At 70.5% G+C, this 26,170-nt stretch overlaps 2 protein-coding genes across 2 annotated transcripts in view; one reads left to right on the top strand and one right to left on the bottom strand.

Moving 5' to 3' along the window:
• The window catches only part of LOC118251766 (SCO-spondin-like), a 35,705-nt gene extending 16,847 nt beyond the window's left edge, over positions 1 to 18,858 (top strand). The window contains 65 exon segments of the mRNA XM_050716860.1: positions 47 to 226; positions 383 to 505; positions 580 to 709; positions 821 to 946; positions 1,022 to 1,113; positions 1,281 to 1,460; positions 1,631 to 1,795; positions 1,874 to 2,046; positions 2,048 to 2,127; positions 2,221 to 2,267; positions 2,376 to 2,543; positions 3,087 to 3,218; positions 3,520 to 3,665; positions 3,744 to 3,838; positions 3,907 to 3,953; positions 4,371 to 4,381; positions 4,460 to 4,613; positions 4,930 to 5,009; positions 5,090 to 5,259; positions 6,109 to 6,155; positions 6,243 to 6,443; positions 6,527 to 6,576; positions 6,578 to 6,713; positions 6,843 to 7,013; positions 7,596 to 7,692; positions 7,818 to 7,926; positions 7,928 to 8,042; positions 8,738 to 8,890; positions 9,416 to 9,582; positions 9,842 to 10,002; positions 10,185 to 10,405; positions 10,555 to 10,596; positions 10,762 to 10,829; positions 10,831 to 10,936; positions 11,104 to 11,313; positions 11,459 to 11,478; positions 11,481 to 11,628; positions 11,700 to 11,831; positions 12,148 to 12,388; positions 12,471 to 12,623; positions 12,735 to 12,781; positions 12,903 to 13,091; positions 13,166 to 13,312; positions 13,458 to 13,588; positions 13,850 to 13,974; positions 14,061 to 14,107; positions 14,239 to 14,481; positions 14,553 to 14,714; positions 15,467 to 15,583; positions 15,699 to 15,772; positions 15,774 to 15,838; positions 15,986 to 16,076; positions 16,078 to 16,189; positions 16,283 to 16,447; positions 16,581 to 16,708; positions 16,794 to 16,853; positions 16,855 to 16,940; positions 17,022 to 17,068; positions 17,152 to 17,316; positions 17,658 to 17,881; positions 17,985 to 18,080; positions 18,182 to 18,242; positions 18,363 to 18,493; positions 18,592 to 18,742; positions 18,836 to 18,858. Of these exon segments, the coding sequence (XP_050572817.1) occupies positions 47 to 226; positions 383 to 505; positions 580 to 709; positions 821 to 946; positions 1,022 to 1,113; positions 1,281 to 1,460; positions 1,631 to 1,795; positions 1,874 to 2,046; positions 2,048 to 2,127; positions 2,221 to 2,267; positions 2,376 to 2,543; positions 3,087 to 3,218; positions 3,520 to 3,665; positions 3,744 to 3,838; positions 3,907 to 3,953; positions 4,371 to 4,381; positions 4,460 to 4,613; positions 4,930 to 5,009; positions 5,090 to 5,259; positions 6,109 to 6,155; positions 6,243 to 6,443; positions 6,527 to 6,576; positions 6,578 to 6,713; positions 6,843 to 7,013; positions 7,596 to 7,692; positions 7,818 to 7,926; positions 7,928 to 8,042; positions 8,738 to 8,890; positions 9,416 to 9,582; positions 9,842 to 10,002; positions 10,185 to 10,405; positions 10,555 to 10,596; positions 10,762 to 10,829; positions 10,831 to 10,936; positions 11,104 to 11,313; positions 11,459 to 11,478; positions 11,481 to 11,628; positions 11,700 to 11,831; positions 12,148 to 12,388; positions 12,471 to 12,623; positions 12,735 to 12,781; positions 12,903 to 13,091; positions 13,166 to 13,312; positions 13,458 to 13,588; positions 13,850 to 13,974; positions 14,061 to 14,107; positions 14,239 to 14,481; positions 14,553 to 14,714; positions 15,467 to 15,583; positions 15,699 to 15,772; positions 15,774 to 15,838; positions 15,986 to 16,076; positions 16,078 to 16,189; positions 16,283 to 16,447; positions 16,581 to 16,708; positions 16,794 to 16,853; positions 16,855 to 16,940; positions 17,022 to 17,068; positions 17,152 to 17,316; positions 17,658 to 17,881; positions 17,985 to 18,080; positions 18,182 to 18,242; positions 18,363 to 18,493; positions 18,592 to 18,742; positions 18,836 to 18,858 (7,934 nt within the window).
• Positions 18,859 to 20,690: 1,832 nt separating this feature from the next.
• LOC126913736 (gastrula zinc finger protein XlCGF57.1-like) lies at positions 20,691 to 24,555 on the bottom strand. Its single transcript, XM_050716865.1, has 5 exons — positions 24,494 to 24,555; positions 24,099 to 24,292; positions 22,953 to 23,079; positions 22,419 to 22,532; positions 20,691 to 22,205 (listed from the first exon to the last, which is right to left on the bottom strand). The coding sequence occupies exons 2-5, from the start codon at positions 24,192 to 24,194 to the stop codon at positions 20,995 to 20,997; spliced, it is 1,548 nt and encodes a 515-aa protein (XP_050572822.1). The 5' UTR covers positions 24,195 to 24,292; positions 24,494 to 24,555; the 3' UTR covers positions 20,691 to 20,994.
• Between the last annotated feature and the right edge of the window lie 1,615 nt (positions 24,556 to 26,170).

Here is a 26,170-nt window from a genome sequence, read left to right as displayed (position 1 = left end):
GTGGGCAGGGGGTGCCCCCAGTGCCCCCTGTCCCGCTGCCCCCCAGTGCCCGGCGCCTGGGCTGCGTGGGGCGCCTGGTCCCCCTGCGACGCCGAGTGCCAGGGAGGGGTGCGGAGCCGCACCCGGAGCTGCACCGACCCCCCGCCCAAGAACGGGGGCCAGCCCTGCCCCGGGGAGGCCCTGCAGAGCCAGCCCTGCAACCTGCAGCCCTGCGGGGACTCACAAGGTAGGGGACGGAGGGACGCCGGGAGGGGGACATGGAGGTGGGGGTGATGGGGACAGGGATGGGGATAGGGCTTTGTGCTGGGGCACGGGGACATGTGCGGCAGGGGGGGTGGCACGGGGCAGCACCCCACCCTCACAGCATCCTCTGCCCCCGCAGAATGCGGCCCCGGGATGGTGCTGGTGCGGGCAGGGGACTGCGCGCAGGGCCTGGTGCCCCCTTGTCCCCAAGCCTGCGGGGACCTGGGTGCCACCACGAGCTGCCAGAGCCCCTGCCAGGAGGGTGAGTGACAGGGCTGGGGGCGGCGCGGGGTGCCGGTGAGGGAGCAGCGGGGCTGAGCCGGTGCCGCCGGGCAGGCTGCCGGTGCCTGCCGGGGCTCTTCCTGCAGGAGGGCGCCTGCGTCAACGCCAGCCAGTGCCACTGTCACCTGGGCCAGCAGCGCTGGCTGCCCGGCCACGTCTTCCTGAGGGACAACTGCAGCCAGTGGTGAGCAGCAGCGACGCGTCCCCTGCCCTGCCTGCGCCCTGCCTGCCACATGCTGCCCCGTGGCTGCTCCTCGTCCCTGTCCCCATGGCCGAGCCCAGCTTCTGTCCCCAGCGTGTGCCTGGACGGGGTGGTGACGTGCGAGGACCTGGCCTGTCCCCTTGCCTGCGGCTGGTCCGCCTGGTCGCCGTGGACCCCCTGTGACCGCAGCTGTGGCGTGGGGATGCAGGAGAGGTTCAGGTGTGGGGCTAGGGAGGGGGCCCGGCCCCGCGGTGCTTGGTGGGGACAGGGGCCAACACAGCGCCATCCCCGCAGGTCCCCTTCCAACCCTGCAGCGGCCCACGGCGGAGCCCCGTGCGATGGGGATGCCCGGGAGGTGCGCGAGTGCCACACGCCCTGTGCCCCCGGTACGTGCACCCTGCGTCCCGGCGATGGTGGGGGCTGCTCCAGGGACCCCTGACACCCTGGGGACAGGATGGCTGCCGTCCCCTCTGCTCACACCGCCCCCAGTGGGGGTGACTTTGGGGTGCCCGTGGTGGCTGCTCCAGTGCCACGCGTCCGTCTGTCCCCATAGAGCCGAGCAGCGGCTGGAGCGCCTGGACCCCATGGTCACCCTGCTCCCGGAGCTGCTTCCACCACGTGGACCACCGCGGGCGGCGGCGCCGATTCCGGCACTGCGAGGGGCCGGGGCCAGTGGGCACCTGCCCGGGGCTGGGGGAGCAGGAGGAGCCCTGCGACACGGCCCCCTGCCCGGGTGAGCGCCCCAGCCAGCTTGGGGCACGCTGGGGACGTGGGGGGCTGCTGGGTGCCGCCAGAGCCATGGGTCCAGGGGAGGCTGGACCCACCAGAGAGCCCCTGCTGCAAGTGGGGGTCCCGGGATTTTTGTTAAGGGGCGGGGGGGTCACGAGCCCGTCTCCCCCGCAGTGGCAGGTGTCTGGATGCCCTGGTCCTCCTGGTCCGAGTGCTCGGCTCCCTGCGACGCCGGCGTGCAGACGCGCAGCCGGGCCTGTGCCCCCCCCGCCTTTGGGGGGGCCGAATGCGCGGGCCCCCTCCTCCAGACCCGCGAATGCAACGCCCAGCCCTGCGGAGGTGGGTGCCCGGCGGGACGCGGGGCTGTGGCTCCGTGGGGGTGCCGATACCGAGCCCTGCTGCCCGCTCTCCCCGCAGCGCAGTGCCCCGGCAGCATGCGGTACCGCACGGCCGAGGAGTGCCGGAGCGAGGGGGGGCCCTGCCCGCGGCTCTGCCGGGACCTGGGGCCCGGCGTGGTGTGTGCCGCGCGGTGCCAGCCCGGCTGCCACTGCCCCGCCGGGCTCCTGCTGCAGAACGGGACCTGCGTGCCGCCCGGGCCGCTGCCTCTGCCACCACCGCGGCCGCCTCTACCAGCCCGGTGACACCGCCGCCCTCGACGCCTGCAACAACTGGTGGGGGTGACACCGGGGATGGGGTCTGGGGGGGGGTCCCAGGGGGTCCAGGGGACCTACTTCCACCCCTTGCTTACATCCCCTCTCGTGCAGCACCTGCATGGCTGGGGAGATGGTGTGCGGCACGGAGCCCTGCCCAGGTACCGACCCAGTGGGGGACACAGGGGTTGGGGGGGGGGGTCCCGGTGCCTCCTGGTGCTGGGGGGAGTGGGGTGGGCGGGTGCAGCGAGTCCCCACAACCCCCCCAGTGCCCTGCGGCTGGAGCAGCTGGACGGCCTGGAGCTCCTGCAGCCGCAGCTGCGACGTGGGGACGCGGCGGCGGTACCGGGTGCCTGCTGTGCCCCCCCCGGCCGGGGGGGGCCGCCCCTGCCAGGGACCCAGCATGGAGGTGGAGTTCTGCAGCCTGCAGCCCTGCCGTGGTGAGCAGCCCCCAGCCCCCGGGGCCCCCGGGGAGGGTGTCCCCAGAGGGGTGCCGTGGGGAGGGTGTCCCCGGGTGGGTGTCCCCAGGTGGGTGTCCATGCATGCGTATCTTGGGATGTCTGTTCCCAGGGTGGGTGTCCCCCAGCGAGTGTCCCTGGGGAGGGTGTCCCTGGGATGTGCGCCCCGCCCCCCACCCCCAGGTGGGTGTTTTGGGGTGGGTATCCCTGGGTGGGTGTCCCTTGTGTGGGTGGCTTTGGTGTTGGTGTCCCTGGGGTGTCCCTGGTGAGGGTGTCCCTGCATGGATGCCCCCAGGGTTATTGCTCCCGGGTGGGTGTCCCTTGGGGTGGGTGTCCCGGGATGAGTGTCCCTGGGGTGGCTTCTCCTGGGTGGGTGTCCCTAGAGAGGACACCCCCCGGGATGGTTGTCCATGGGATGGGTGCCCCCAGGTGGGTGTCTCCTGGTGGTGTCCCTGTTGGGGGGTTCTCCCCGGGGGGGTGTGAAGGACCGGGCAACACCCCGAGCCTCCCCCGTGTGCGCAGGGGCCGTGGCGCCGTGGGGGCCGTGGTCGGGGTGCTCGGTGCCCTGCGGGGGCGGCTACAGGAACCGCACGCGGGGTGGCTCCCCCCTGCACGGCCTCGAGTTCAGCACCTGCAACCCCGCGCCCTGCCCTGGTGAGCCCCCTCCGTCCGTCCGTCCGTCCGTCCATCCATCCGTCTGTCTGTCCGTCTGCCCCTCTGTCTGTCCACCCCAGCAGCCCCTGTCCCCACCCTCTGTGGCACTTGTCACCCCATCCCGTGCTATGGCACACCCGGGGCACCCCAGCTCCCCACAGGCGTGGTGGGGGCGCAGAGCCGTGTCCCCCCCCCCCGCCACTACCCCCCACTGTCAGGCAGATGCACACCGGTGACACCCCACCACAGTGCTGGGGGTGCTCAGGGGGTGTCTGTGCCCCCCCCCCCCCCCCCCCTCCAGGCGAGGAGCCAGGTGTCTGCCCCCCCGGCAAGCAGTGGCAGCCGTGCGCCCACGTCCCGGCCTCGTGCGCGGAGCTGAGCGCAGCCCCCCCGGCTGGTGGGCACTGCCACCCCGGCTGCTCCTGCCCACCGGGGGCCCTGCTGCTGGTGAGCGGGGATGGGGAGGTGGGGACGGGGTGGTGGGGACCCCCCCCCAACACCATATCCCGGTGCTCCATACCGCAGAACGATGAGTGCGTGGCCGAGGAGGCATGTCCCTGTGCCCTGGACGGCGTGCTCTACCTGCCCGGGGACGCCGTGCCCCGGGGCTGCCAGAACTGGTCAGTGCTCATCCGGGGGGGGACCCGGCTGCTGCAACCCCCCACCCACCGCCGCCCTCTGTCCCCAGCTCCTGCATCGCCGGCCGGGTCACCAACTGCTCCCAGGTGGCTTGTGGTGACGGTAAGACCCCCGCCAGCTCCTGCCGTGCCCCCTGCGCGGGGCATCGCGGGGTGGCTGCAGGGACAGCCCCTGACCCTGCCCTGGTGGCCCTGCGGGGACCCGTCCCTGCTGTCCCCTGCGGCTGGTGGCCCTGGTGCCTGTGGTGGAGTTATGGTGACAGGAGTGGGGGGTCTGGCTGCCCCTTTGTCCAGGGATCTGTCCCAAAAGGGAAGGATTTGTCCCAAAGGGAGCGACCTGCCCCAAAAGGGAGGGATGTTCCCCAGAAAGGAGGGATGTGCCCAGAATGGGGGGATGTGCTCAAAATGGGGGGAAGTGCCCAAAAGGAAGGGTCTGCCCCAAAATGGGGGAGGAGGGGGAGAATCTGCCCCAAAATGGAGGGGTGTGCCCCAAAATGGGGGGACCTGCCCCGAGGCGAGCTCCAGGTTGCACCAGTGCCCCCACACCTCCCCACCCGGGGCCCACGCTGATGCCCCCTGCCCGGGGCAGAGGGTGAGCCCCAGACCCCCTGGACCCCCTGGACCCCCTGGAGCGAGTGCTCGGCCTCCTGCGGGCCGGGCCACCAGCGCCGGTACCGCTTCTGCACCCCGCAACCCGGGGCACCCTGCTCCGAGCCACAGTCCGAGGAGCGCTCCTGCGTCCTGCAGCCCTGTGCCTGTGAGTGCCCCCCCGGGGGGTCGGGGTCTGGGGGGGCCGTGCCGGGTGCTGAGCCACTCCCCGTGCCGCAGGGCCGGGCGGCTGGAGCCCCTGGAGCCCCTGGAGCAGCTGCAGCCGGAGCTGCGGGGCCGGCGTGCGCAGCCGGAGCCGTGCCTGCTCCAGCCCCACGCCCCAGGGCCAGGGAGACTTCTGCGAGGGCCCCCCCACGCAGCTGGAGCCCTGCAGCACCCAGGAGTGCCCCGGTGAGCAGGGCTGGGGTGGGGGGCCGGGGCGGGGAAGCAGGGGGTCCCATGCTGATGTCCCCATCCTGCTGCAGCTCCCGACTGCGCCGCGGTGCCGGGCTCGGTGTTCAGCCCCTGCGGCCCCCCCTGTCCCCGCTCCTGCGATGACATCTCGGTGAGCCATGACCCCCCCCGGCCAGCCCCCCACCCCCCCACCCCACCGGTGTCCCCAGCCCTGACCGCTGCCTGTCCCAGCACTGTGCCTGGCGCTGCCAGCCTGGCTGCTACTGCACCGGGGGCGCGCTGCTGGACGCGCTGGGCACGGCGTGCGTGGCCCCGGAGAACTGCACCTGCCTAGACCTGCGCTCCGGGCAGCGGCACCGGCCCGGCCACAGCGTGCCCCGCGGGGACGGCTGCAACAACTGGTCAGCGGGAATGGGATGGGACGGGGGTGGCGGGGGCACCTGAGGGGTCCGACCGCCCCATCCCCATCCCCATCCCCATCCCCATCCCCATCCCATCCCCATCCCCATCCCCATCCCCATCCCCATCCCCATCCCCATCCCATCCCCATCCCATCCCCAACCCCATCCCCATCCCCATCCCCATCCCCATCCCCATCCCCATCCCAGTCCCCATCCCAGTCCCCATCCCATCCCCATCCCCATCCCACCCATCCCCATCCCATCCCATCCCATCCCCATCCCCATCCCCATCCCCATCCCATCCCCATCCCCATCCCATCCCATCCCATCCCCATCCCCATCCCCATCCCCACCCCATCCCATCCCATCCCCATCCCATCCCATCCCATCCCCATCCCCATCCCCATCCCCATCCCATCCCATCCCATCCCCATCCCATCCCCATCCCCACCCCATCCCATCCCATCCCATCCCATCCCATCCCCATCCCCATCCCCATCCCCATCCCCATCCCCATCCCCATCCCCATCCCAGTCCCATCCCATCCCCATCCCCATCCCCATCCCCATCCCCATCCCCATCCCCATCCCATCCCCATCCCCATCCCCATCCCCATCCCCATCCCATCCCCATCCCCATCCCCATCCCCATCCCCATCCCCATCCCCATCCCATCCCCATCCCATCATCCCATCCCATCCCATCCCCATCCCACCCATCCCCATCCCATCCCCATCCCCATCCCCATCCCTATCCCCATCCCAGTCCCCATCCCATCCCCATCCCCATCCCCTCCCCATCCCCATCCCATCCCCATCCCCGCTCCCCACTGCTCTGCTCTGCCCCGCAGCACCTGCACCCGGGGGAAGCTGCTCTGCACCGGCCTGCCCTGCCCTGGTAGGTGCCCCACTTGGGGCGAGGGACGGGGACGGGGCTGTCCGCACACAAGGGATACCACAAACGCCCCCCCCCCGACCCCCGCAGTGCCCGGCGGCTGGTGCGAGTGGTCCCCGTGGACGCCGTGCTCGAGGACGTGCGGTGAGGAGGCCACCACGCGGCACCGCGCCTGCTCCTGCCCCACACCGCAGCAGGGGGGCCCGGGCTGCCCCGGGGGGCAGGAGGGGCTCGGGGATGCCGGGACCCAGCTGCAGCGCAAGGAGTGCCCCAACGCCCCTCCCTGCCCCGGTGGGTGTCGGAGCAGGGGGCACAGGGGCCGCGGTGCAGGGGTGACCCCGTGGCTCAGCGCCCGTCTCTCTCCCTGCTCACAGAGGACGGGTCCTGGGGTGCCTGGGGGCCGTGGTCGCAGTGTGGGGGCTGCGGGGGGACAGGCGCTGCGCACCCGCGCCTGCTCCGGGCCCCCGGCACGCTTCGGTGGCCAGCCTTGTGCCGGCGAGGCGCGGCAGAGCCGGCCCTGCCCGCGGGGTGCCAGCGGCTGCCAAGGTGAGGCTGCGGGGTGCCGGGGGGCACGGACCCCTCCCCAGAACCCTCTCCGGACCCCTGCCCAGACCCCTCCCCGGTGGGTCCAGGCATGCCCAATCCTTGGCCCCCTGGGATGTGTCCACTCCCCGCAGGGTGCAGGCGGAGACCTGGTGGCCTTCGCCTGTGGCAAGCCTTGTCCCCGCTCCTGCGCGGACCTGCGGGAGGACACGGCCTGCCTGGACGGGCCCCGCTGCCAGCCCGCCTGCGCCTGCCCCCCCGGGCTGCTGCTGCAGGATGGTGCCTGCGTCCCCCCGGAGCGCTGCCGCTGCCCACGGGGTGCGGGGATGGGGTGGAACAGTGGGGGCAGGCGCTGGGTGCCGCTGGATGGTGGGCATGGGTGCAGGGTGCCTGTGGTGGCAGGGATGGGGTACAGAGTGTAATAGGGTGACAGGAATAGGGTACAAGTTGCTGTGGGGTGCTTGGGATGGGGTACAGGGTGCTGTCAAATGGCAAGGATGGGGTGCAGGGCGCTGTGGGGTGGCAGGGATGGGGTACAGGGTGTAATAGGGTGATGGGCATGGGTGCAGGGTGCCATGGGGTGACAGGAATGGGGTACAAGTTGCTGTGGGGTGGCAGGGATGGGGTACAGGGTGTATAGGGTGATGGGGATAGGGTGCAGGGTGCCTGGGGTTGTGGGGATGGGGTACAGGGTGCATAGGGTGATGGCGATGGGGTGGAGGGTGCAATGGGGCAACAGGGATGGGGTACAGGGTGTTAATGGGGTGGCAGGGGCACAGGAACAGGGATATGCCAAGGACACAGGCAGGGCACAGGAGGTGCTGGGCAGGGTGGGACTGGGGCCAAGGGCTTCGGTGGCCCTGCACCGGGGTGTGTCACATGCCTGCACCCCCCCTGCAGGGACCCCCGAGGAGGGGAGCGCCTGGGGCTGGGACGGGGCAGCCCCCGTGCAGGAGCTGCAGCCTGGCGAGACCTTGCAGAGACCCTGCCAGAACTGGTGAGTGTCCCTGTCCCCACACCCAGCCCCAACGGGGAACCCCACGGGACCATCCCAGTGCACGGGGGTGGCACGTGAGGAGCCCCCACCGCCAGCCCTCACCCCTGTCCCCCCCTGTCCCCCAGCACGTGTGAGGCAGGGGCGCTGAGGTGCCGTGCCGACCCTGAGTGCCGCGTGGACGGGGGCTGGAGCCCGTGGGGGCCCTGGTCCCGCTGCTCCCCCGGCTGCCGCGCCTGGCACCCAGGCCGCCTCCCGGCAGTGCAGCAACCCCGCGCCACAGCACGGGGGCCGGGGCTGCCCCGGGCACAGCCAGCGCCAGCGGCCCTGCCCCGCCGCCGAGGGCTGCCCAGGTGAGGACACCGGCACGGCCGGGGGGGCACGGGGCACGTGGGGTGCGTGGGGTGCGTGGGGTACACGGGGTGCATGGGGTACATGGGGTGCACAGGCTGGCATGGGGTGTGCAGGGTGGCACAGGGAGGGGCTGCCTGTAGGACGGTGCGTGGCACAATGTGCTGCCCTGCTGGGTGGCGCAGTGCCGTGCCATGCAGCGCGGTGCTGTGCGGTGCTGTGCCATGTGGTATGGTGCTGTGCAGTGCCATGCCGTGCCGTGCAGTACAGTGCTGTGCAGTGCCGTGCCGTGTGGTATGGTGCTGTGCAGTGCCGTGCCATGCAGCACGGTGCAGCGCAGTGCCGTGCCGTGCCATGCCGTGCCATGAGCCGCCGGTCAGTGCCCCGTGGTGCTGTGTGGCACCGCATGGTGCAGGGCTGTGCAGTGCAGTGTGGTTCCACCCGTTGCAGTGCAGTGCCACACAGCACGATGTAGCGCTGAGCGGTGCAGTGCAGTGCCGCATGGTGCAGTGCGGTGCGGTGTGGGTGATCCAGCTGGGGCAGCGCAGGTCCTGCCCAGGGCTCTTTCCCCACGGGCTGTGGGTGCTGGTGCCACCATTGGTGCTGGCACAGCGAGCAGGGCCGTGCTGGTCACATCCCCACCACCGGGGCGGTCGGGGTGCCCCCGCGCCCCCACGTTGCTTCCCCTGTCCTGCAGAAGAGGAGCCGTGGGGCGAGTGGTCCCCGTGGGGGCCCTGCAGCGTCTCCTGCGGCGGGGGCGAGCAGCTCCGCCAGCGGGACTGCCCCCCCCCAGGGGGGTGCCCGGGGCTGGCCCTGCAGAGCAAGACCTGCAACACCCACGTGTGTCGGGGTGAGTGCTGTGCCCTGCCCCAGCGCCCTGCACTGCCCCGGGGACCTCGGGGTGGCACGGAGGGGATGGAGCAGTGTGGTGTTATGGGTGGGGGGGGGTGGAGTTGTGTGGGGTGCATAGGGTGGCGTGGGGTGCTTGGGATGGCATTAATTGAAAAGGGTGGCACGGGGTGGATGGAGGGGCATGGGGTGGCACATGGGGTCCTTGGGGGTGGCACGGAGTGGATGGGGTGGCAAGGAGTGGATGGAGGGGCATGGGGTGGCACAGGGTGTCACGGGGTCCTTGGGGTGGCACGGAGTGGATGGGGTGGCACGGGGTGGATGGAGGGGTACAGGGTGTCATGGGGTCCTCGGGGTGGCATTAATGGGAAGGGGTGGCACGGGGTGGATGGAGGGGCACAGGGCGGCACCTGCAAACCACGCCCCTGCGCACGAGCCGGGGCTGCGGGTGCTGGTGCGGTGGGGAGGGCACAGCAGCTCCAGGACCCCCTCGGGTGCAGCCGTTCTCAGCCCTGTCCCCGCACAGAGGCGGGGTGCCCGCCGGGGCGGCTGTACCGCGAGTGCCAGCAGGGCGAGGGCTGCCCCTACAGCTGCGCCCACCTCGCCGGCCGCATCGCCTGCTTCTCCGGGGGGTGCCAGGAGGGCTGCCACTGCCCCACCGGCACCCTGCTGCACCGCGGACAGTGCCTGCAGGTGAGTGCCCTCACCCCCTCCCGGCACCCGGGGGTCCCGTGCCCCTTCCCCACCCCTGCCAGCCCTGGCCGTGTCTCCTGCACTGCCTGGGCACCCATGGGTGCAGGCCTCTCCACTGCCCCCAGCCTCGTGGTGTGAGCTTCTCCTCCTTCCCCTGCTCCTGGGGTGGAGCTGGAAGTGGGTGCCCAGGGCTCTGGGTGCTCCCCGGTGCCATGGGGGCTCCCTGGGGCTGTGGGCACGATGCTCATGCCCTATGCAGGAGTGCCCCTGCGTGCTGACGGCCGAGGTCCTGCGGGAGCTCCAGAACAGCTCCGCAGACCCCCAGGAGGCCCCCACCCTCCTGGGCACCCAGGGGCCGCCCCTCACGCTGGACCAGGAGGTGCCTCCCGGCAGCACCCTCCACTCCCCCTGCACCGCCTGGTGAGTGCCATGGGACCCCTCCCCGTGCACCCTGCTCCTATCCCCTGCTCCTAGCACCATCCCCATCCCCTGCTCCCCTCCCCAGCCCCAGCCCTATCCCTTGCTCCTATCCCCAGCCCTGTCCCCATCCCCATCCCCTTCCCCTGCCCCTTCCCGGTCTCACCCTGCCCCTTCTCACCCAGCACCTGCCTCCACGGCCGGCTGAACTGCTCGCAGCCCCTGTGCCCGCGGGACGGGGGCTTCGCGCCCTGGGGCCCCTGGAGCAGCTGCTCACGGAGCTGCGGGGGCCTGGGGGTGAGGACCCGTCAGCGGGGCTGCACCAGCCCCTCACCTGCCCGGGGGGGCCGGGACTGCGCCGGGCCCCGCTCCGACAGCAAGTACTGCCAGAGCCCCGAGTGCCCGGGTGGGTCACAGCCCCCTCCCCTTGCCTTGACGGGGGTCACAGCCCCCTCCCCTCGCCCTGCCAGGGGTCCGGCTGCCCCACTGGGGCCGGATCCATGTGGGCACGGAGTTGGGGTGCGGGGGTGTCACTGCCTGCTCTGCTCCCTGCAGCTGTGGCCGTCCCCACAGAGGAGCCCAGCCCCAGTGTCCCAGGTGAGGGCTCTGCCGTGGGGGGGGTCTCACTGCCCTGGGTGTGGTGGGGGCCCTTTCCTGGAGCTCCCTCCCTGCCTGGGGGGGTTCTGGCACCAGGGGGGCCTCGCGCTCCTGGCAAGCCCTGGCCCTGCTCCCAACCCCCCTCATCCCCCCCATCCTGGGCAGGTGCTGAGGAAGAGGAGGGCTTCGGCCCCTGGTCCCCCTGGAGCCCCTGCTCCAAAACCTGCACCCGCCCCTGAGCGCCCGGCCACCAAGACCCGCGAGCGCTTCTGCACCGGGGCCGCCAACTGCAGCGGGGAGAGCTTCCAGGAGCAGCCCTGCAACCTGCCCCACTGCTCAGGTGGGGCTGGGGCCGTGCCCTGCCCCGCTGCCCAGGGGCTGGGGCTGTGCCCCACTGCCCGGGGGCTGGGCACCATCCTCTGCGCCCCTGCCCGGGGGCTGGCGCTGCCAGCATCCAGTGGTGCAGCCACGGGTGGTGCCATGCCCCTTGTCCCCATGTCCCCACAGACGCCCCCCCATGCCAGGGTGAGGACTGTGCCGGCCTGAACTGCTCGTGGACGCCGTGGGGTCCGTGGGCCGAGTGCTCCCGCAGCTGCGGCGTGGGGCTGCAGCAGCGCCTGCGTGCATACAGCCCCCCCGGCACAGGGGGCCGCTGGTGCCCGGGCATCCTCAGCGCCTACGTGCAGCGCCGCTTCTGCAACCTCCAGGCTTGCAAAGGTGGGGAGAAGCAGCATCGGGGGGGTCCCCAGCACCCCAGGGAGGGTCTCCAGCACCCCGGGGGCTTTGCGTGGCCCTGGCTGGGCACCAGCCCCCGCGGCACCTGGGTGTGACGCCCGTCCCCTCGTGTCCCCGCCGGCGGCAGTGGACGGCGCCTGGTCAGGCAGTGGAGCCCCTGGTCCCGCTGCGACCGGACGTGCGGGGGAGGCCGCGCCGTGCGCTCCCGCTCCTGCACTCGTCCCCCCCCCAAGAACGGGGGGCAGCGCTGCCCGGGCGAGCGGCACCACCTGCGCCTCTGCAACCCCCAGCCCTGCGGTAGGGAGCGCGGGGGGTCGGGGATGGGGATGGAGATCCTGGTGCCGTGCTGATGGGTGCCCCCCTCCCAGGGGCCGGCTGTCCCCCCGGCATGGCCCTGGTGGCTTGTGCCAGCCGCTGCCCCCGGCGCTGCGAGGACCTGCAGGAGGGCATCGCCTGCGGGGATGAGGAGCGCTGCGAGCCCGGCTGCCGCTGCCCCAACGGTGAGTGCTGGCCTGGGGGGGTGCCGGGGGGGCAGAGCCTGGGCCCCCCCCCCCCGGGGCTGTGGGGTGCCCTTGGTGCCTGCTGGATGTGCACGCACTGTGTGGTGCTGGCAGGCAGAGCCGTGCGTGCACTGCAAACAAGGCGTTCATGGAGAGCTGCCTGCACGGGTCTGGGCGCATCCTGCCAAAGGCTGAGCTGGACACAGTGCACGCACAGCACACAGTGCGCACACACACACGCACACACGCACACACACGCACGCACACGGCCATGCCCAGCCCGGCGTGGCCACGCGCTGACGCTGCCCGCCCGCAGGCACGCTGGAGCAGGATGGGGGCTGCGTGCCCCCCGCGCACTGCGAGTGCACCGACGCCCAGGGCCACAGCTGGGTGCCGGGCAGCACCCACCACGACGGCTGCAACAACTGCACGTGCCGGGAGGGCCGCCTGCGCTGCACCGACCGCCCCTGCCCGCCGCCGCACTGCCCCTGGAGCCGCTGGTCCCGCTGGTCCCCGTGCAGCGTCACCTGCGGGGACGGCCAGCAGACGCGCTTCAGGTGGGGACGCGGCCCATGGGACCATGCGAGGTGGCGTCAGGGACCTGCCACCCACGTGTCCCCCCGCTTTGTCCCCTGGCAGGACCCCCACGTCAGGCTCGTGGGAAGACGAGTGCCAGGGGGAGCATGTGGAGAGCCGGGGCTGCGCGGCGGGGCCCTGCCCGCCCCTGTGCCCCCAGGAGGGCTGGGAGAGGCGCCTGGGGGACACGTGGTGGCAGGGCGAGTGCCAGCAGTGGTCAGTGTCCTCGTGGGCAGGGGGCCGGGAGGGCTGGGGCTGCTCCTGCATGACCTGCCCCATGGGCACCCCTTGTCCCATGGCACCCACCTGCCCTGTCCCCTCCCGCAGCACCTGCACCCCGGAGGGCACGGTCTGCGAGGACGCCTCCTGTGCCGGTGAGTGCTGCGCACCCCTGGGTGCAAAGCCCCGGCCCCCCGCCAGCCTCCTGGGGCCAGGAGGGGGACGGAGGGGACCGAGGGACACCGTGCCCTGTGACGTGCCACCCTGCCATCCCAGGGCCCGAGCAGTGCACGTGGGGTGCGTGGAGCCCCTGTTCCCAGACCTGTGGCACCGGCCTGGCCACCCGGCAGGGTTCCTGCCCCTGCCCGACCCCCGGGACCCCCGGTGCCCCCTGCAACGACAGCACTGGGACTGGAGCCAGCCCGCGCCGGGAGCTGGAGGCTTGTTACCTGCAGCCCTGCCCAGGTAGGGGGGCAGGCATGGGCAGGGGGTGGTGGGCCCGTGCCCAGCCCTCATCCCTGGTCCCCTCTCTGCCCCAGACGAGTGTTCCTGGAGCCCCTGGAGCCCCTGGAGCTCCTGCTCCTGTAGCTCCCTGCTGCAGCACCGGCACCGGCACCGGCACGGCCCCGGCACCTGCGTGGGGCTGGACGGGGAGCTCCGCGACTGCGACACCTCGGGGTGCTCGGGTGAGGAGGGGGCTGGTGGGGACCTCCTATGTTGGCACTGCCCGGCGCCGTCACCCTCCCCAAACCCGCCTGCCCCTGCCTCCTGCCCTGCCCCTGCTCATCCTGGTGCCTCCGGGGGTGTCGAAAGCTTCTCCTCTCCCCACAGAAGCCAGCTGTGAGCCCCCCTTCGAGTTCCAGCCCTGCGGCCCCCCCTGTGCCCAGCTCTGCTCCTCCCTGCAGCGCCCGCAGCTGTGCCCGGCCCTGCCCCGCTGCCTGCCCGGCTGCTTCTGCCCCCAGGCAAGGGCAGAAAGGGGCGGCAGCAGCGAGGCCGGGCTGGGTCTTGTGGGGTGGGGGCCACCCTGGTGGGCTCTGAAGCCTGTGGGGTCAGGGAGGGCTCAGGAGGAGCCTGGTGCCCGCAGCGAGCCCTGGGTGCAAATGGATGGCTGCGGGGACACTGCGGGGACTTTGTGGGGATGCTGCTGGGACATTATGGGGACGCTGTGGGGATGCTGAAGGCACACACCATTTGCCCCCCTCCATGTCCCTGTGTCCTGGCAGGGGCTGCTGGAGCAGCACGGAGCCTGCGTGCCCCCCGAGCAGTGCGACTGCCTGCACACCAACGGGTCCAGCGGCCCCGTGGCCCTGGCTCCAGGGAGCATCGTCCTGCTGGGCTGCAAGAAGTGGTGAGGGGGCCGCTGGGGGGCCGGGGGGGTCGCCCCCACACACGGGGGGCCGGAGGTGCCGGGAGCTCACCGCTGTTTCCTCGCAGCGTGTGCCAGGACGGGGCCCTGCGGTGCAGCAGCGAGGGCTGCCAGGGTGAGTGTGCCCCCCAGTCTGGGATGGGACCCCCCAGCCCCTCCTGCCCCATGGGTTGTGCCTGTGGTCCCACGTCCCCTCTGGGGCACCCTGGGGGTTCCTGCCCACCCAGCACCCACATGTCCCGGCAGGGCTGCTCCCGCTGAGCCCCTGGTCGGAGTGGGCGCCCTGCAGCCCCTGCCTGCCCCTGCCCGCACGGCTCCTGCCCCAGCCCGAGGAGGCCCCGGGGGACGTCGTGCCCCAGGTTTCGCTGCAGCACCGCTACCGAGCCTGCCTGGACCCCGAGACCGGCCTGCCCTGGGCCGGCGATGCGGCTGCTTGCTCAGCTGAGCTGCGGCAGGAGCGGCTCTGCCCGGACCCCCACGTCTGCCAAGGTACCGGGGGTGCTGCAGGGTGAGGGGGTGAGGGGCCCCCGCTGCAGGTAGGTGACGCCCGTGTCCCACAGAGCTCTGCCTCTGGGGCCCCTGGGGGCCCTGGGGGCCCTGCCAGCAGCCCTGCAGCGGGGGCTTCCGCCTGCGACACCGCCACCTCCAGAACCCAGCGGGCAGCGGGCAGTGCCCGGGGGCAAGCTCCCAGAGCGAGAGCTGCAACACTGCCGTCTGCCCAGGTAACACCCGCATCCCCATCCCGTCCCGTTCTGTCCCGTCCCGTCCCGTCCCATCCCATCCCATCCCCATCCCCATCCCCATCCCCATCCCCATCCCATCCCCATCCCCATCCCCACCCCCATCCCATCCCATCCCCATCCCCATCCCCATCCCCACCCCCATCCCATCCCATCCCATCCCATCCCATCCCATCCCATCCCATCCCCATCCCATCCCCATCCCATCCCATCCCATCCCATCCCATCCCATCCCATCCCATCCCCATCCCCATCCCCATCCCAGTCCCCATCCCCATCCCCATCCCAGTCCCCATCCCATCCCCATCCCATCCCATCCCATCCCCATCCCCATCCCATCCCCATCCCATCCCCATCCCATCCCCATCCCATCCCATCCCATCCCATCCCATCCCATCCCCATCCCATCCCCATCCCATCCCCATCCCCATCCCATCCCATCCCATCCCATCCCATCCCATCCCATCCCATCCCATCCCCATCCCCATCCCCATCCCATCCCATCCCCATCCCATCCCATCCCCATCCCATCCCCATCCCCATCCCCATCCCATCCCATCCCCATCCCCATCCCCATCCCATCCCATCCCCACCCTACCCCATCCCATCCCATCCCATCCCATCCCCATCCCCATCCCATCCCCATCCCATCCCATCCCATCCCATCCCACCCCCTGGACCCCCACCCTGGGGCTTCCCCCAGCCGCCCCCCAACACCCAGCCTCTGCCCCCAGGGGAGGTGTGCGAGGACCGGGGCAAGGCGCTCGCTGCCCCCTGTGCCAACGACTGCCCCCGCGCCTGCGCCGACCTCTGGCACCACGTGGAGTGCGTGCAGGGGGGCTGCAAGCCAGGTACGGCCCCCCCGTCCCGTGCAGCCCGTGTTCAGCACCCACCCATGCATCCCTGCACCCTTCCTGACGGGTGCTCACAGCACCCGTGGGTGCACGGCTCCTCCTGTCCCTGCAGGGTGCCGGTGCCCCCCGGGGCAGCTGCTGCAGGACGGGGCGTGCGTTCCCATCGCCGAATGTCGCTGCGGGCTCCCCAGGGGCCAACAGCACCCACGAGGTCTGGCCAGGGGAGGCAGCCGAGGTGGAGTGCCACAACTGGTGGGTGCCGGGGGGCAGGGGACGGTGGGGGGGACACGGGCAGGACCACACCGTGCCCGTCACACAGCCTCAGGGCGAGCGGGGGGCACTGAATGCCCTGGCTTTGGGCTCGGGCCCCCTCCTCACCCAGCCCCTCTTCCCCTTCAGCACCTGTGTGAACGGGACCTTGGCGTGCCCGGTGCTGGCGTGCCCGTCCTACGGGCCCTGGTCTGCCTGGAGCCCCTGCTCCAGCAGCTGTCGGGGGTGGCCGCATCTCCCGGCACCGCGCCTGCCTGCCGAGCCCCGGTGGGGTGCCCTGCACGGACACCGGCACCCAGGAGACGGCCGAGTGCAGCCCCCAGCCCTGCCCCGGTGAGCGCCCGTCGGCACCCCCAGCATCGGCACCGGCACCGGCAGGGCCTGGCAGGGCGTGGGGGTGGCGCTGACCCCCTCTCCTCCCCGCAGATGGGTGCCAGCTGAGCCCCTGGTCCCCCTGGAGCCCCTGCAGTGCCAGCTGCGGAGGGGGCAGCTCGGAGCGGCGCCGGGAGCTGCTGGGAGGCGAGGAAGAGCCGTGCCCGGTCCCGGTGCTGCAGCAGCACCGCGTCTGCAACGCCCACAACTGCACGCCGGGTAGGGCAGCCCCAGCGTGGGCACCCTACGGAGGGTCCCAGGGGATGGGGATGGATCTGGAACGGCAGGTGGGGTCGGGGGCGGTGGGATGTGCCCACCCCCACTGACGCCAGCCCCCATCCCTGCCCCGCAGAGTGCCCCCGCAGCCAGGTGTACGGGGACTGCGCCAACGCCTGCCCCCACGCCTGCGCCCACCTCCGCCCGGGGACGCAGTGCCTGCAGCAGCCCTGCCAGCCCGGCTGCGCCTGCCTGCCCGGACAGGTGGGGCCGTGCCGCAGCCCCTGGGGGCACGGGGAACGTGGGCTAGGGTCGGGGCAGCAGCCTCAGGGTCCCCGGTCACCCGCAGGTGCTGCAGGACGGCGCCTGTGTGCCCCCCGAGGAGTGCCGCTGCGTGCTGGACCCCACCTGTGCCCTGGGCACTCAACCTCTCGCGGGAGGAGCAGGAGCAGGAGCACGCGCCGGGCAGCCGCCTGCAGCACCGCTGCAACAGCTGGTGGGTGTCCCCACGCCCCACGCTGCCCCCCCGAGACCCACTTAGGGTCCGGGTGGGCTCTGAGCCCCGCTCTGTCCGCAGCATCTGTCTCCGCGGCACCTTCAACTGCTCCCAGGAGGACTGCAGTGGTGAGAGAACACCCTCTGTCCCTGTCCCCGTGCCCGTGCCGTGGTCCCCGTGCCACAGCCGGGCCCTGCTCGCCCCCCCGCAGTGGACTGCCTGTGGTCCCCGTGGTCGCCTTGGTCTCCCTGCTCGGTGACGTGCGGGGCGGGCGAGCGGCTCTCCCGCAGGCACCCGCTCCGGCAGCGCCTCTACGAGGGGGCAGAGTGCCTGGGGCCCCCCCTGCGCCGGGCTCCCTGCTACCTCCCCGACTGCGGTGAGTGCCCCCAGACGTCCCTGGGAGGTGGCTGGGGGGGGGGGGGGACAAGGCACCGCGGTGGGTCCGGCTATGGGGACGATGCTCCCCGAGGTCTCACCCAGCCATGGGGGCACGGGGAGGCAGCGAGGGAAGGGGCAGAGCTGTCACCTGTGGGATGCCGGCCCTGGCGGGGGCTACAGCAGAGGTGGCAGCGCTGGCAGTGGCCAAGCACCTGGGTTGGTTTTTCTGCCACCGGCTGAGCCACTCCGGTTGCCACGTGCCCGAGGGCAGGGCCAGTGTGCGGCCAGTGCCGGTGACATGTCCTGCACCACCGGTGACGTGTCCCGCACCACCGTCAGCCTGCCCGGAGGGTGAGCACTGGCAGGACCCCGGGGTGCAGGGCCCCGGGGTGCCCCCAGGCTGCGATCGGAGCTGCACGGACATCCCCAGTGAGGCCCCCCCTGGCTGCAGCGCGGCCCCGGCCCCCAGCTGTGCCTGCGAGCCCGGCCGCTACCGCAACAGCAGCGGCCGCTGCGTGCCCGCCGCGCTCTGCGAGTGCCTGCACCGGGGGCAGCTCCATGAGGTGAGCGGTGCCTGCGGTGCCTGCAGGTGCCTGGGGGAGCCTGGGGGAGCCCAGGGGACCCCCCCACCTCGCTGTGCTCACCCCCTCCCCCCCCCCCCCCCAGCCTGGCAGCGAGTGGCAGGAGGAGTGCGCGAGGTGCCGCTGCGTGGACGGCAGGGCTGCCTGCACAGATGGCTGCCCCCCGCTCTCCTGCCCCGAGGTACATCCCCAGCCCCCCTGCTGCCCCCCAGCACCCCCCCCCGCTGCTCCCCAGCTGCCCCCCGGGGCTCTGGGAGAGGCTGATGTCCGCTGTCTCTGCAGGGCGAGGTGAAGGTGCGGGAGCCAGGACGCTGCTGCCCTGTCTGCAGGACGGAGTGGCTGGGTAAGGGCCTCCCAGGGAACCCCCCCCGGCTCTGCCCCAACTCTTGGGGACCCCCCACCCACATGGGGCTGGCCAGGCAGCCACGGGGGCGCTACAGCTCTGCCCCCCCACCCCTTGCAGAGGAGCCATCCTCCATGTGCCAGCGCTTCACCGAGCTGCGCAACATCACCAAGGGGCCCTGCTCCCTGCCCGGGGTGGAGGTCAGCTACTGCAGCGGGCGCTGCCGCTCCCGCACCGCCGTCACCCCCGAGGTGAGCCCGGGGCAGCAGCGGTGCCCCCACCCACGCCCCCCCTCGTGGTGCCGGGGGTCTCGGGGTGCACGCAGCCCGGTGACGGTGCCGCTGCGCAGGAGCCGTACCTGCAGACGCTGTGCGAGTGCTGCAGCTACCGCCTGGACCCCGCCAGCCCCGTCCGCATCCTCAGCCTGCCCTGTGCCGGCGGCACGGTGGAGCCGGTGGTGCTGCCCGTCATCCACAGCTGCGAGTGCAGCAGCTGCCAGGGTGAGCGGGACTGGGGGCTGGCGTGGGGGTCCTGAGCAGCTCTGGGACCCCCTCGCTCCATCCCCGGCCCCTCCTCACCCCGCTGTCCCACAGGGGGGGATTTCTCCAAGCGCTGACGTCCTGGCTGGCTGGACGCTCCTCCTGTGTGACAGTGGTGGAGGACCCCACGGCACCCCGGCTCCCTGGCCCCCCAGCCCAGCAATAAAACCACAAACACCCAGCTCGCCTGTGCCTTGGTGGGAGTGGGAAATGGGGAGGTGGGAGGGAGCAGGGTGCTGCACTGGGGGGTGGATGGGGATGGGGATGGATGCAAGGCGAGGGTCTGGGGTGCTTGAAGGGCTCCAGTGGGTCCAGGGCACCTCTGAGATCCCCGGGCCCCCTGCTCTGGCTGTCCGAGCACCCACCATCTGCCCACCAGGCTCTGCATCACCACCAGCCGCCCACCCTGTGGGCACCCCAAAGGCACTGCAGGTGTGGGGGTCTGGCTCCCTGGGTGCTCCCCAAGACCCTGCCAGTCTCCAAGACCCTGGGGGGTCCAGGCTGCCCCGCACAGCTCCCCCAGCGAAGCCCCTGCCCCAGTACTCATGTCCCCATGGTGAGGCCGTCACCTGCTGCCCTCACACCTGAGGCCACCACAGTAGATGGGATGGCAGCAGGGGAGAGGCACCAGCCCGTGCTCCTGGCACCCTGTGCTCGTGGTGGCACAGTCCCCAGAGCGTCACAGCCCCCAAAGCGTCACATTCCCCAACATGACACTGTACCCAGGGTGTCTCTCCCAGGGCAGGTGGCTGCTTGCACCCAACGAGGTGCTGCTGTGCCACGCCATGCTGTGCCGTGCCGTGCCGTGCCGTGCCGTGCCATGCCGTGCCGTGCCGTGCCATGCCGTGCTGTGCCGTGCCATGGGGTGTGCTCCCAAATTGGAGGTGCCGAGCTGCCCTTCTGCTCCTGCCCTTCTGCTCCTGCCCTTCTGCTGCCTTGGCGGGTGCCCGAGCAGCCCCTGCCTGGTGCACGGAGCCCAGCGGGGGGGGTCACTGCCTCCCCCTGGGGCAGAGCCAGGCCTGCAGGTACACGGCCGCCACCCTCCACCATCTGGGGAAGGGGCTTTAATGTAGCAAACCTCTGAGCACAAATGGATTTTTTAGCATTAGTGATCCTGGGGGACACACCAGCCCGGGGCCCCGCCAGCACCGCGCTGGGCACGGGCGCTCCCTGCCCTTCCGTGTGCCGGTCACTACGAGATATTTTCATCCCGACAAAGCAGCCTCGCTTCTTTTATGCTGCTTCAGATAAGGGTTGTCCAAAAACTCATTTGTGGAAAAGTGCGGCTTTGTGCCTGGGGCAGATTTGTGGGGGAAGCACAGTTTAGAAGGCGGGGAGGTGACAGGTTGGGCTTTGCCCTGAAAAGTCACTCAGGTTCCATCCCGTGCTGATTGAAAACAGCAATAATACCAAAAGCCTGCGTGCTCGTGGGCTGGGCAGGTGGCTCCCTGCAGGGCCTGGGGCCCCCACACCTCTCACCATACCCAGGGCCCCCTGCCCCCAGCCCCGGCTGCCCCCAGCCCCATCCAGCCTGGCCTTGGGCACTGCCAGGGATGGGGCACCCACAGCTCCTGGGGGCAGCCTGCGCCAGGCCTCGCCGCCCACAGGGGGAAGGATTTCTGCCTTGGATCTAACCCAAACCCACCCTCTTTTACCTTAAAACCATCGCCCCGTGTCCTACCGCTACCTGCTCTTGTAAAAAGTCTCTCTCCACCTATTTTATGTCCCCTTTGAGTGCTGAAAGGCTGCAGTGAGGTCGCCCCAGAGAGGAAGAAGCATTTTCCCTCCTTTCCTATAAAACATTCCCGATGAATTTTGATATATTTATTTTTCATTTTGATTTTCCTGCCACAAGCGGCCAGGTGCCAGCTCGCAGCTCTCTCATGCAGCATGCTACCACCGCGGTGTGACTCGAACACAGCAGGGAAGAGGAGCTGCACTAATGCCCACCGACGGGGGGCTCGGCCCAGGGGCGCAGGGGGGGCTCCAGCTGCCCACAGCACCGGGCTTTGCTGCTGCACCTCAGCGCAGTCTGGTCGGGGGGGGGATGTCGGTGAGGCGGGGGGACCAGCCTGGGGACAGGGCGCAGAGGCGAGCACTGCCCTGCTTGCTTCAGGAGCACCCTCCTTGGAGCACGGCGAGGTGGCTGCGGGCATGGGTGCGGGTGCTCCTTGGGGCGAGCCGGCAGCAGCACCCGGAGCCGTGCTCCCCACTCACGTGTGGCTCCGCTGGTGGAGCCGCGGGCACCTGCCTTGGGTGAACGCCTTCCCGCAGTCACCGCACGCCCTCGGCCTCCTGGCAGCCTGCGGGGCTGCGGGCGGCAGTTTTTGGGGAGCGCCGGGGCCTTGCGCCCACCCCGGCTGTGGCCCCTGCTCGGCGTGGGTGCGCTGGTGGGCCAACATGATGCCCTCGTCCCGAAAGCGCTTCTCGCAGCCGGCGCACTGGAAGGGCTTGGGCTCTGGCCGCGCGCTCGGCGGGACCGGCCGCCCGTCCTCCAGCGCCCGCGGGCCCTGGTGTATGCGCTGGTGGCTCTTCAGGTGCTGCTTCTGGCTGCAGCTCTTGCCACACTCGCCGCACTTGTAGGGCTTCTCGCCGGTGTGCACCCTCTCGTGGATGATGAGGGTCTTCTTGTCCTTGAAGCGCTTGGGGCAGCGGGTGCAGGCGAAGGGGCGCTCGCCGGTGTGGATGCGCTGGTGGCTGACCAGGTGGTGCTTCTGGCTGAAGCGCTGCCCGCACTGCGCGCAGGAGAAGGGCTTCTCGCCCGTGTGCACGCGGCGGTGGCTCAGCAGGTGGTGCTTCTGGCCGAAGCGCTTCCCGCAGTCGGCGCAGCAGAAGGGCTTCTCGCCGCCGTGCACCTTCTGGTGCGACACCAGGATCTGCTTCAGCCGAAAGCTGCTGCCGCACTGCGGGCAGGAGAAGGGCCGCGCCGCCGTGTGCGTCTGCTGGTGCTTCCTCAGGTCCCGGCTCTTGCCGAAGCTCTTTCCGCACTCGCCGCAGGCGTGGGGGCGCTTGGGGCCTGGGGGGCCGCGGTGGGGCCGGGATGGTGGTGGCAGGGCTGGGAGGCAGAGCCCGGGGCCGGGGGGCTCCCCCTGCCCCGCGTGGGTTTTCTGGTGCCGCTTGAGGTCCCCCTTGGAGGGAAAGCCCTTCCCGCAGTGCGGGCACTTGAAGGGCCGCTCGCCCGTGTGGCTCCTCTCGTGGATGGTCAGCGCCGTGTTGCTCTTGAAGCTCTTGTCACACTCCGGGCACGTGGGTGGCTTCCTCTGCAGCGGGGGGGCCGGGAGGGGCTGGGGGCAGGGGCATCCCGCTGGGACCCCCCCTCTCCTGCTCGCCTGGCACCGCCGGGGCGTCCGTGGGGTGGAGGTGCTGGGCATCGGCGGCTGCTCCGGGCCTTCCTCCACCTCCCGCTTGGCTCCAGAGTCACCGTCTGCTGGGACGGGCAGGGCGGGTGTCACCCCTGGGGTGGCACAAGGGAGCCCCCACCCCGGGGGAACAGCATGCACCCCCTGCCCCAAGCCCCCATCCCGCCGGGCTGACGGGGGGCAGCCCCCCGCAAACAAACCTTACGGGGCGTGCGGGGGCCAGGGGCCAGGGCTGTCCCCACGCCCGCCCCCCGGCTCCCCCCCCCGCTGGTACCCGCCTGGCCAGGGGGCCGGGTGCCTCCTCCCCGCCGCAGGCTCCCGGTGCCGTCCCGCACTCAGCGTCTCCTCCTGCTCCATCTCGCAGATGACCTCAGGCTTGGTGCTGGGGCAGCCTGTGCAGGGCAGACAGAGCGGCCCCCTCGCGCGCTGCCCCCGCGCTGCTGCCAGCCCCGCAGCCCCCCCGCATCTCCTCCTGCTCTGCTCCAGCTGCGCAGCCCTGCGGCGATGCCAGGCAGCCCCTGCCAGCCTACAGCTGTGCTGCCCCCGTCCCCTCGCCTGCCAACTCTCCTTGCCTTGCTCTCGGCACCGCCTCTGCTCTCCCGCATTTCACCTGCTCCTGGCCAGCCTTTCTGCCAGGACTGCTGTCCTCAGGATACTGCCTGGGCAGTGTAAAAACCTGCAAGCATAACCACTAAATCAGCGTCCAGGCATGGAATGGGAGCAGACGGATTTTCAGTTTCCAGGACTCCAGCCCTGTCACAGAGGAGAACCACGGCTCGGCCCCAGCCCCGCGGCTCCGGCGCGCTCCTCACCCAGCGAGGCGAGCACCTCGAAGTTCTCCAGCATCACCTCGCGGTACAGCTGCCGCTGCCAGCCCGCCAGCTCTGCCCACTCCTCGGGGGAGAAGTAGATGGCCACGTCCTCGAACGTTACCGGCATCTGCAGCGACAAGCCAGGAGCTCGGCACGCTGCACCACACCAACGAAAATCCGCGGCTCCTGCTGCTGCCGCTGCTGCCCTGCGGCCCACGGGAGCTGAGCACTGGCCGCAGCACTGGGGAGCAGGGGGCGAAGCAAAGCAGCTCTCTGCCATGCTCCTGCCCCCACCCTGCTTTGCAGGAGCCTGGGGGGCTGCGGGGGCTCCAACAGCTCAGCCAGGAGGCGCAGAGGGGTCACTGAGCACCAGGGCCCCCGCTCCCCAGCAGCCCTTATGGCGTGCCACCCTGCGGAACGCCGCCCGCGCTGCCTCGCCGCCTTCCCCACCGCTACGCTTGGAGGTAAATTCGGCCCCAAGCAAGACAGGCAGGTGCTGAATGCTCAGAGAAGGGGGGACTGCACCCTGCCAGCCCCCGTGTGCTGCCCACTGGTGTCCCTCACCCCCCAGCAGCCCCGGCCCCCATGACACTCGGTTTGGAGCACAGGGCTGCCAGCGGGCAGCTCCCGCTGGCAATGCTCTCAGCGGGCCCAGCTCGGGGCCAGGCACCAACGTCTTCTGCATGGGACCAGGTCTCAGGGCGCTTCTCACCATTAGGGCATCGCCCAGGGGTGCCCCTGTCCCACAGGAGCAGCACCCAGCACTGGGGACCCAGCTGTCCTAGCCCACGGCGGGAGCCAGAGGGGGACCGCAGCACCCAGCCCCTGCGCCCCGTCCCCCTCCCAGCAATTTGCCCTCCCAGGCAAATCCCACTGCCTCCGTCCGCCGCCCCCATCACCCCTGCCCCGGCGCTGTTTGCAGCAGGGTCGCACCCACGGCCGGCGGGGCCACGACTCTGCCACGGGCACGGGCAGCCCTGGTGCAGCCCCGGGAGCTGCAGCCCTGTGCACTGCCTGCAGCACAGATGGATAGATCCCGGATCTATCACAGATCCCGGATATGGCTTCGCCCAAGCCCCCGGGGGTGGGCACAGAGTCACGGTGCCAGGGGACGGGAGCGTTACAGGGGCCACCAGGCTGCTTTACCGTGAGCGCCGCTGCGGCCCCGTCTGCGCCCGACCCCTGCCCGAGCAGCCGCCGCCTGCAGGCTCTCAGCGTGGGGAGGGAAGCGTGCCCAGACATCGGTCCATGCAGACAGGGTCGGGTGCTCCGGGTCTGCGGCGAGGCCCGTCCCGCAGATCAGCCACACGGGTGCACAGCGACAGACGGCCCTGCGGGTTCTGCCAAACACAAAATTTTGCGTAAGGAACCAAAAGGAGGCGGGAGCCGGCCCACCCATCAACCACTGCATTCCCCAGCGAAACACTGGGGGCGTGGGTGGGGGTCGGGGCCAGGAACCCCCCGTGCAGCAGGACCTGCCCCTCTCCCAGCCCCCTGCTGCAGCCCCGCGCCCCTGCCCAGCCCCGGCCCGCAGCCCCTACCTGTGCCGCCCGCCCAGCACGGCCGTGGACACGGACAAAGGCGGCCCTGGGAGCCGGGGGCTGCGTCAGCTGCTGGGCCTCGCCGTCCACCAGTGCAGCACGGGAGGTGTAGTCCCGCTGCCGCGCACTGCACGGCTCGGTACGGCACGGCACGGCTCCGCACGGCTCGGTGATGGATGGCCCAGCACACCTCAGTGACGCATGGCACGGTGCTGCCCGGCACAGCACAGCTCGGCACAGCGCTGTGCCACCTCGGCTGCGCCGGCACTGCCATGCCCCCACCCCACTGCCACTGCCCGAGCCTTGCCCTGCGCCGGGCAGGGGCTGCTCCGGCCCTCACGCTTCAGCAGCTGCAGTGGCCCCAAGGCTCCTTGTGAGAAACTAAGTTGTGTTTTTGCAGTGGAGAATTACTTTTCTGTATTCCAAGGTGGTTGTGTAGTCATAATAAGGAGATAAGTAGATAAGCAGACAGTAGAAGGCCTCACTGTTCCAAAATAAGGTGGAAGCTTGAGAAAAACAGGATGAGCAGTGTGGGAACAGTAAAACAAAGATCACAGGTTCTCAAAACGTAAGAAAGAAAAAAAAAAAGGAAAAGGGAGAAATTAAAGGCTTGAAAAAAAAGAAAAATTGTACACATATGGTATAGAGGAGCGTCGAGTAGCTTGTGAACCTGTAGTACTCAGCCAGTGAGGAAACAGGGGAGGCGATCAGGCGTCGGGTAATAGGGAATAAAAGGTTATGATTTGTTTACTAAAATGCGCTCCTGACTGACAGGACGCCCCGCTATTGCAATCACGAATAAAATAGCTTCATAGAAGGTCCTGTCTCAAGAAAATTATTTGGGATTTTTCTCACATCCTGTAACAGGCATGGGCGCAGCTCCCGTGGGACCCCGCAGCTCTGCAGTGCCTGGGGCACCGGGGTGCAGCGAGAGCCGAGCGCCTCGCAAACACCACCCCGTGCACCTTCTGCAGCAGCAAGCACTTCTCCTGGGCACAGAGCGTGGTCTGCTCAAGGTCACGGGGGTTCTGCTCCTGTCCTCAACGCTGTTCCTGCAGCCCCCAGCCCAGCCCAGCGCCCAGTGCCGCTGCCCCCTCCCCAGCACCGAGCGGGTCCCCCCCTGCCAGTGCCCTACAGCTCCCCACCTCTGCCCATCGCCCTGCTGCTGTGGGTGCTGCTTGCTTCCCTTCTGTCCCCTCGTCTGCTGTGCGCAGGTGGTGACAGGGGCCTGCGGGTGCCACAGAGTCATGGAGTCCTTCAGGTGGGACAAGACCCCTGAGGTCGTCTCGTCCAGCCTCTAACCCAGCACCGACGAGTCCTCCACGCTGCTGGGCTCTGCGTGTACACGTCTCTTGAGGACCTCCAGGGATGGCGACCCCACCACTGCCCTGCGCAGCCTGTGCCAATGCCACACAGCCCTTCCAGTAAAGAAATGTCTCCTAATATCAAACCTAAACCTCCCCTGCTGCAACTTGAGGCCATTTTCCCCTCGTGTTATCACTTGGTGTTTGGGAAAGAGCCTGATCCCTACCTTGCTTCAATGTCCTTTCAGGTGGTTGTAGAGAGCGATAAGGTCTCCCCTGAGCTTCCTCTTCTCCAGACTAAACACCCCCAGTGCCCTCAGCCTCTCCTCACAGCACTTGTGTCCCAGGCCCTTCACCAGCTTCGTTGCCCTTC

The sequence above is a fragment of the Cygnus atratus genome, unplaced genomic scaffold (genome assembly GCF_013377495.2).
Source record: "Cygnus atratus isolate AKBS03 ecotype Queensland, Australia unplaced genomic scaffold, CAtr_DNAZoo_HiC_assembly HiC_scaffold_47, whole genome shotgun sequence".
Lineage (NCBI taxonomy): Eukaryota > Metazoa > Chordata > Aves > Anseriformes > Anatidae > Cygnus > Cygnus atratus.
Note: the sequence above shows the minus strand (reverse complement) of the source record. Positions and strands in the feature narration are given on the sequence as shown.

Excerpts from the sequence above, each read along its gene's own strand:
- LOC126913736 (XM_050716865.1), bottom strand. The coding sequence starts at position 24,194 with ATGTCTGGGCACGCTTCCCTCCCCACGCTGAGAGCCTGCAGGCGGCGG. Across the intron at positions 23,080-24,098 it reads GGGCCGCAGCGGCGCTCACG|ATGCCGGTAACGTTCGAGGA; the intron begins GTAAAGCAGCCT and ends TTGTCGCTGCAG. Across the intron at positions 22,206-22,418 it reads GCACCCGGCCCCCTGGCCAG|ACGGTGACTCTGGAGCCAAG; the intron begins GCGGGTACCAGC and ends CCGTCCCAGCAG.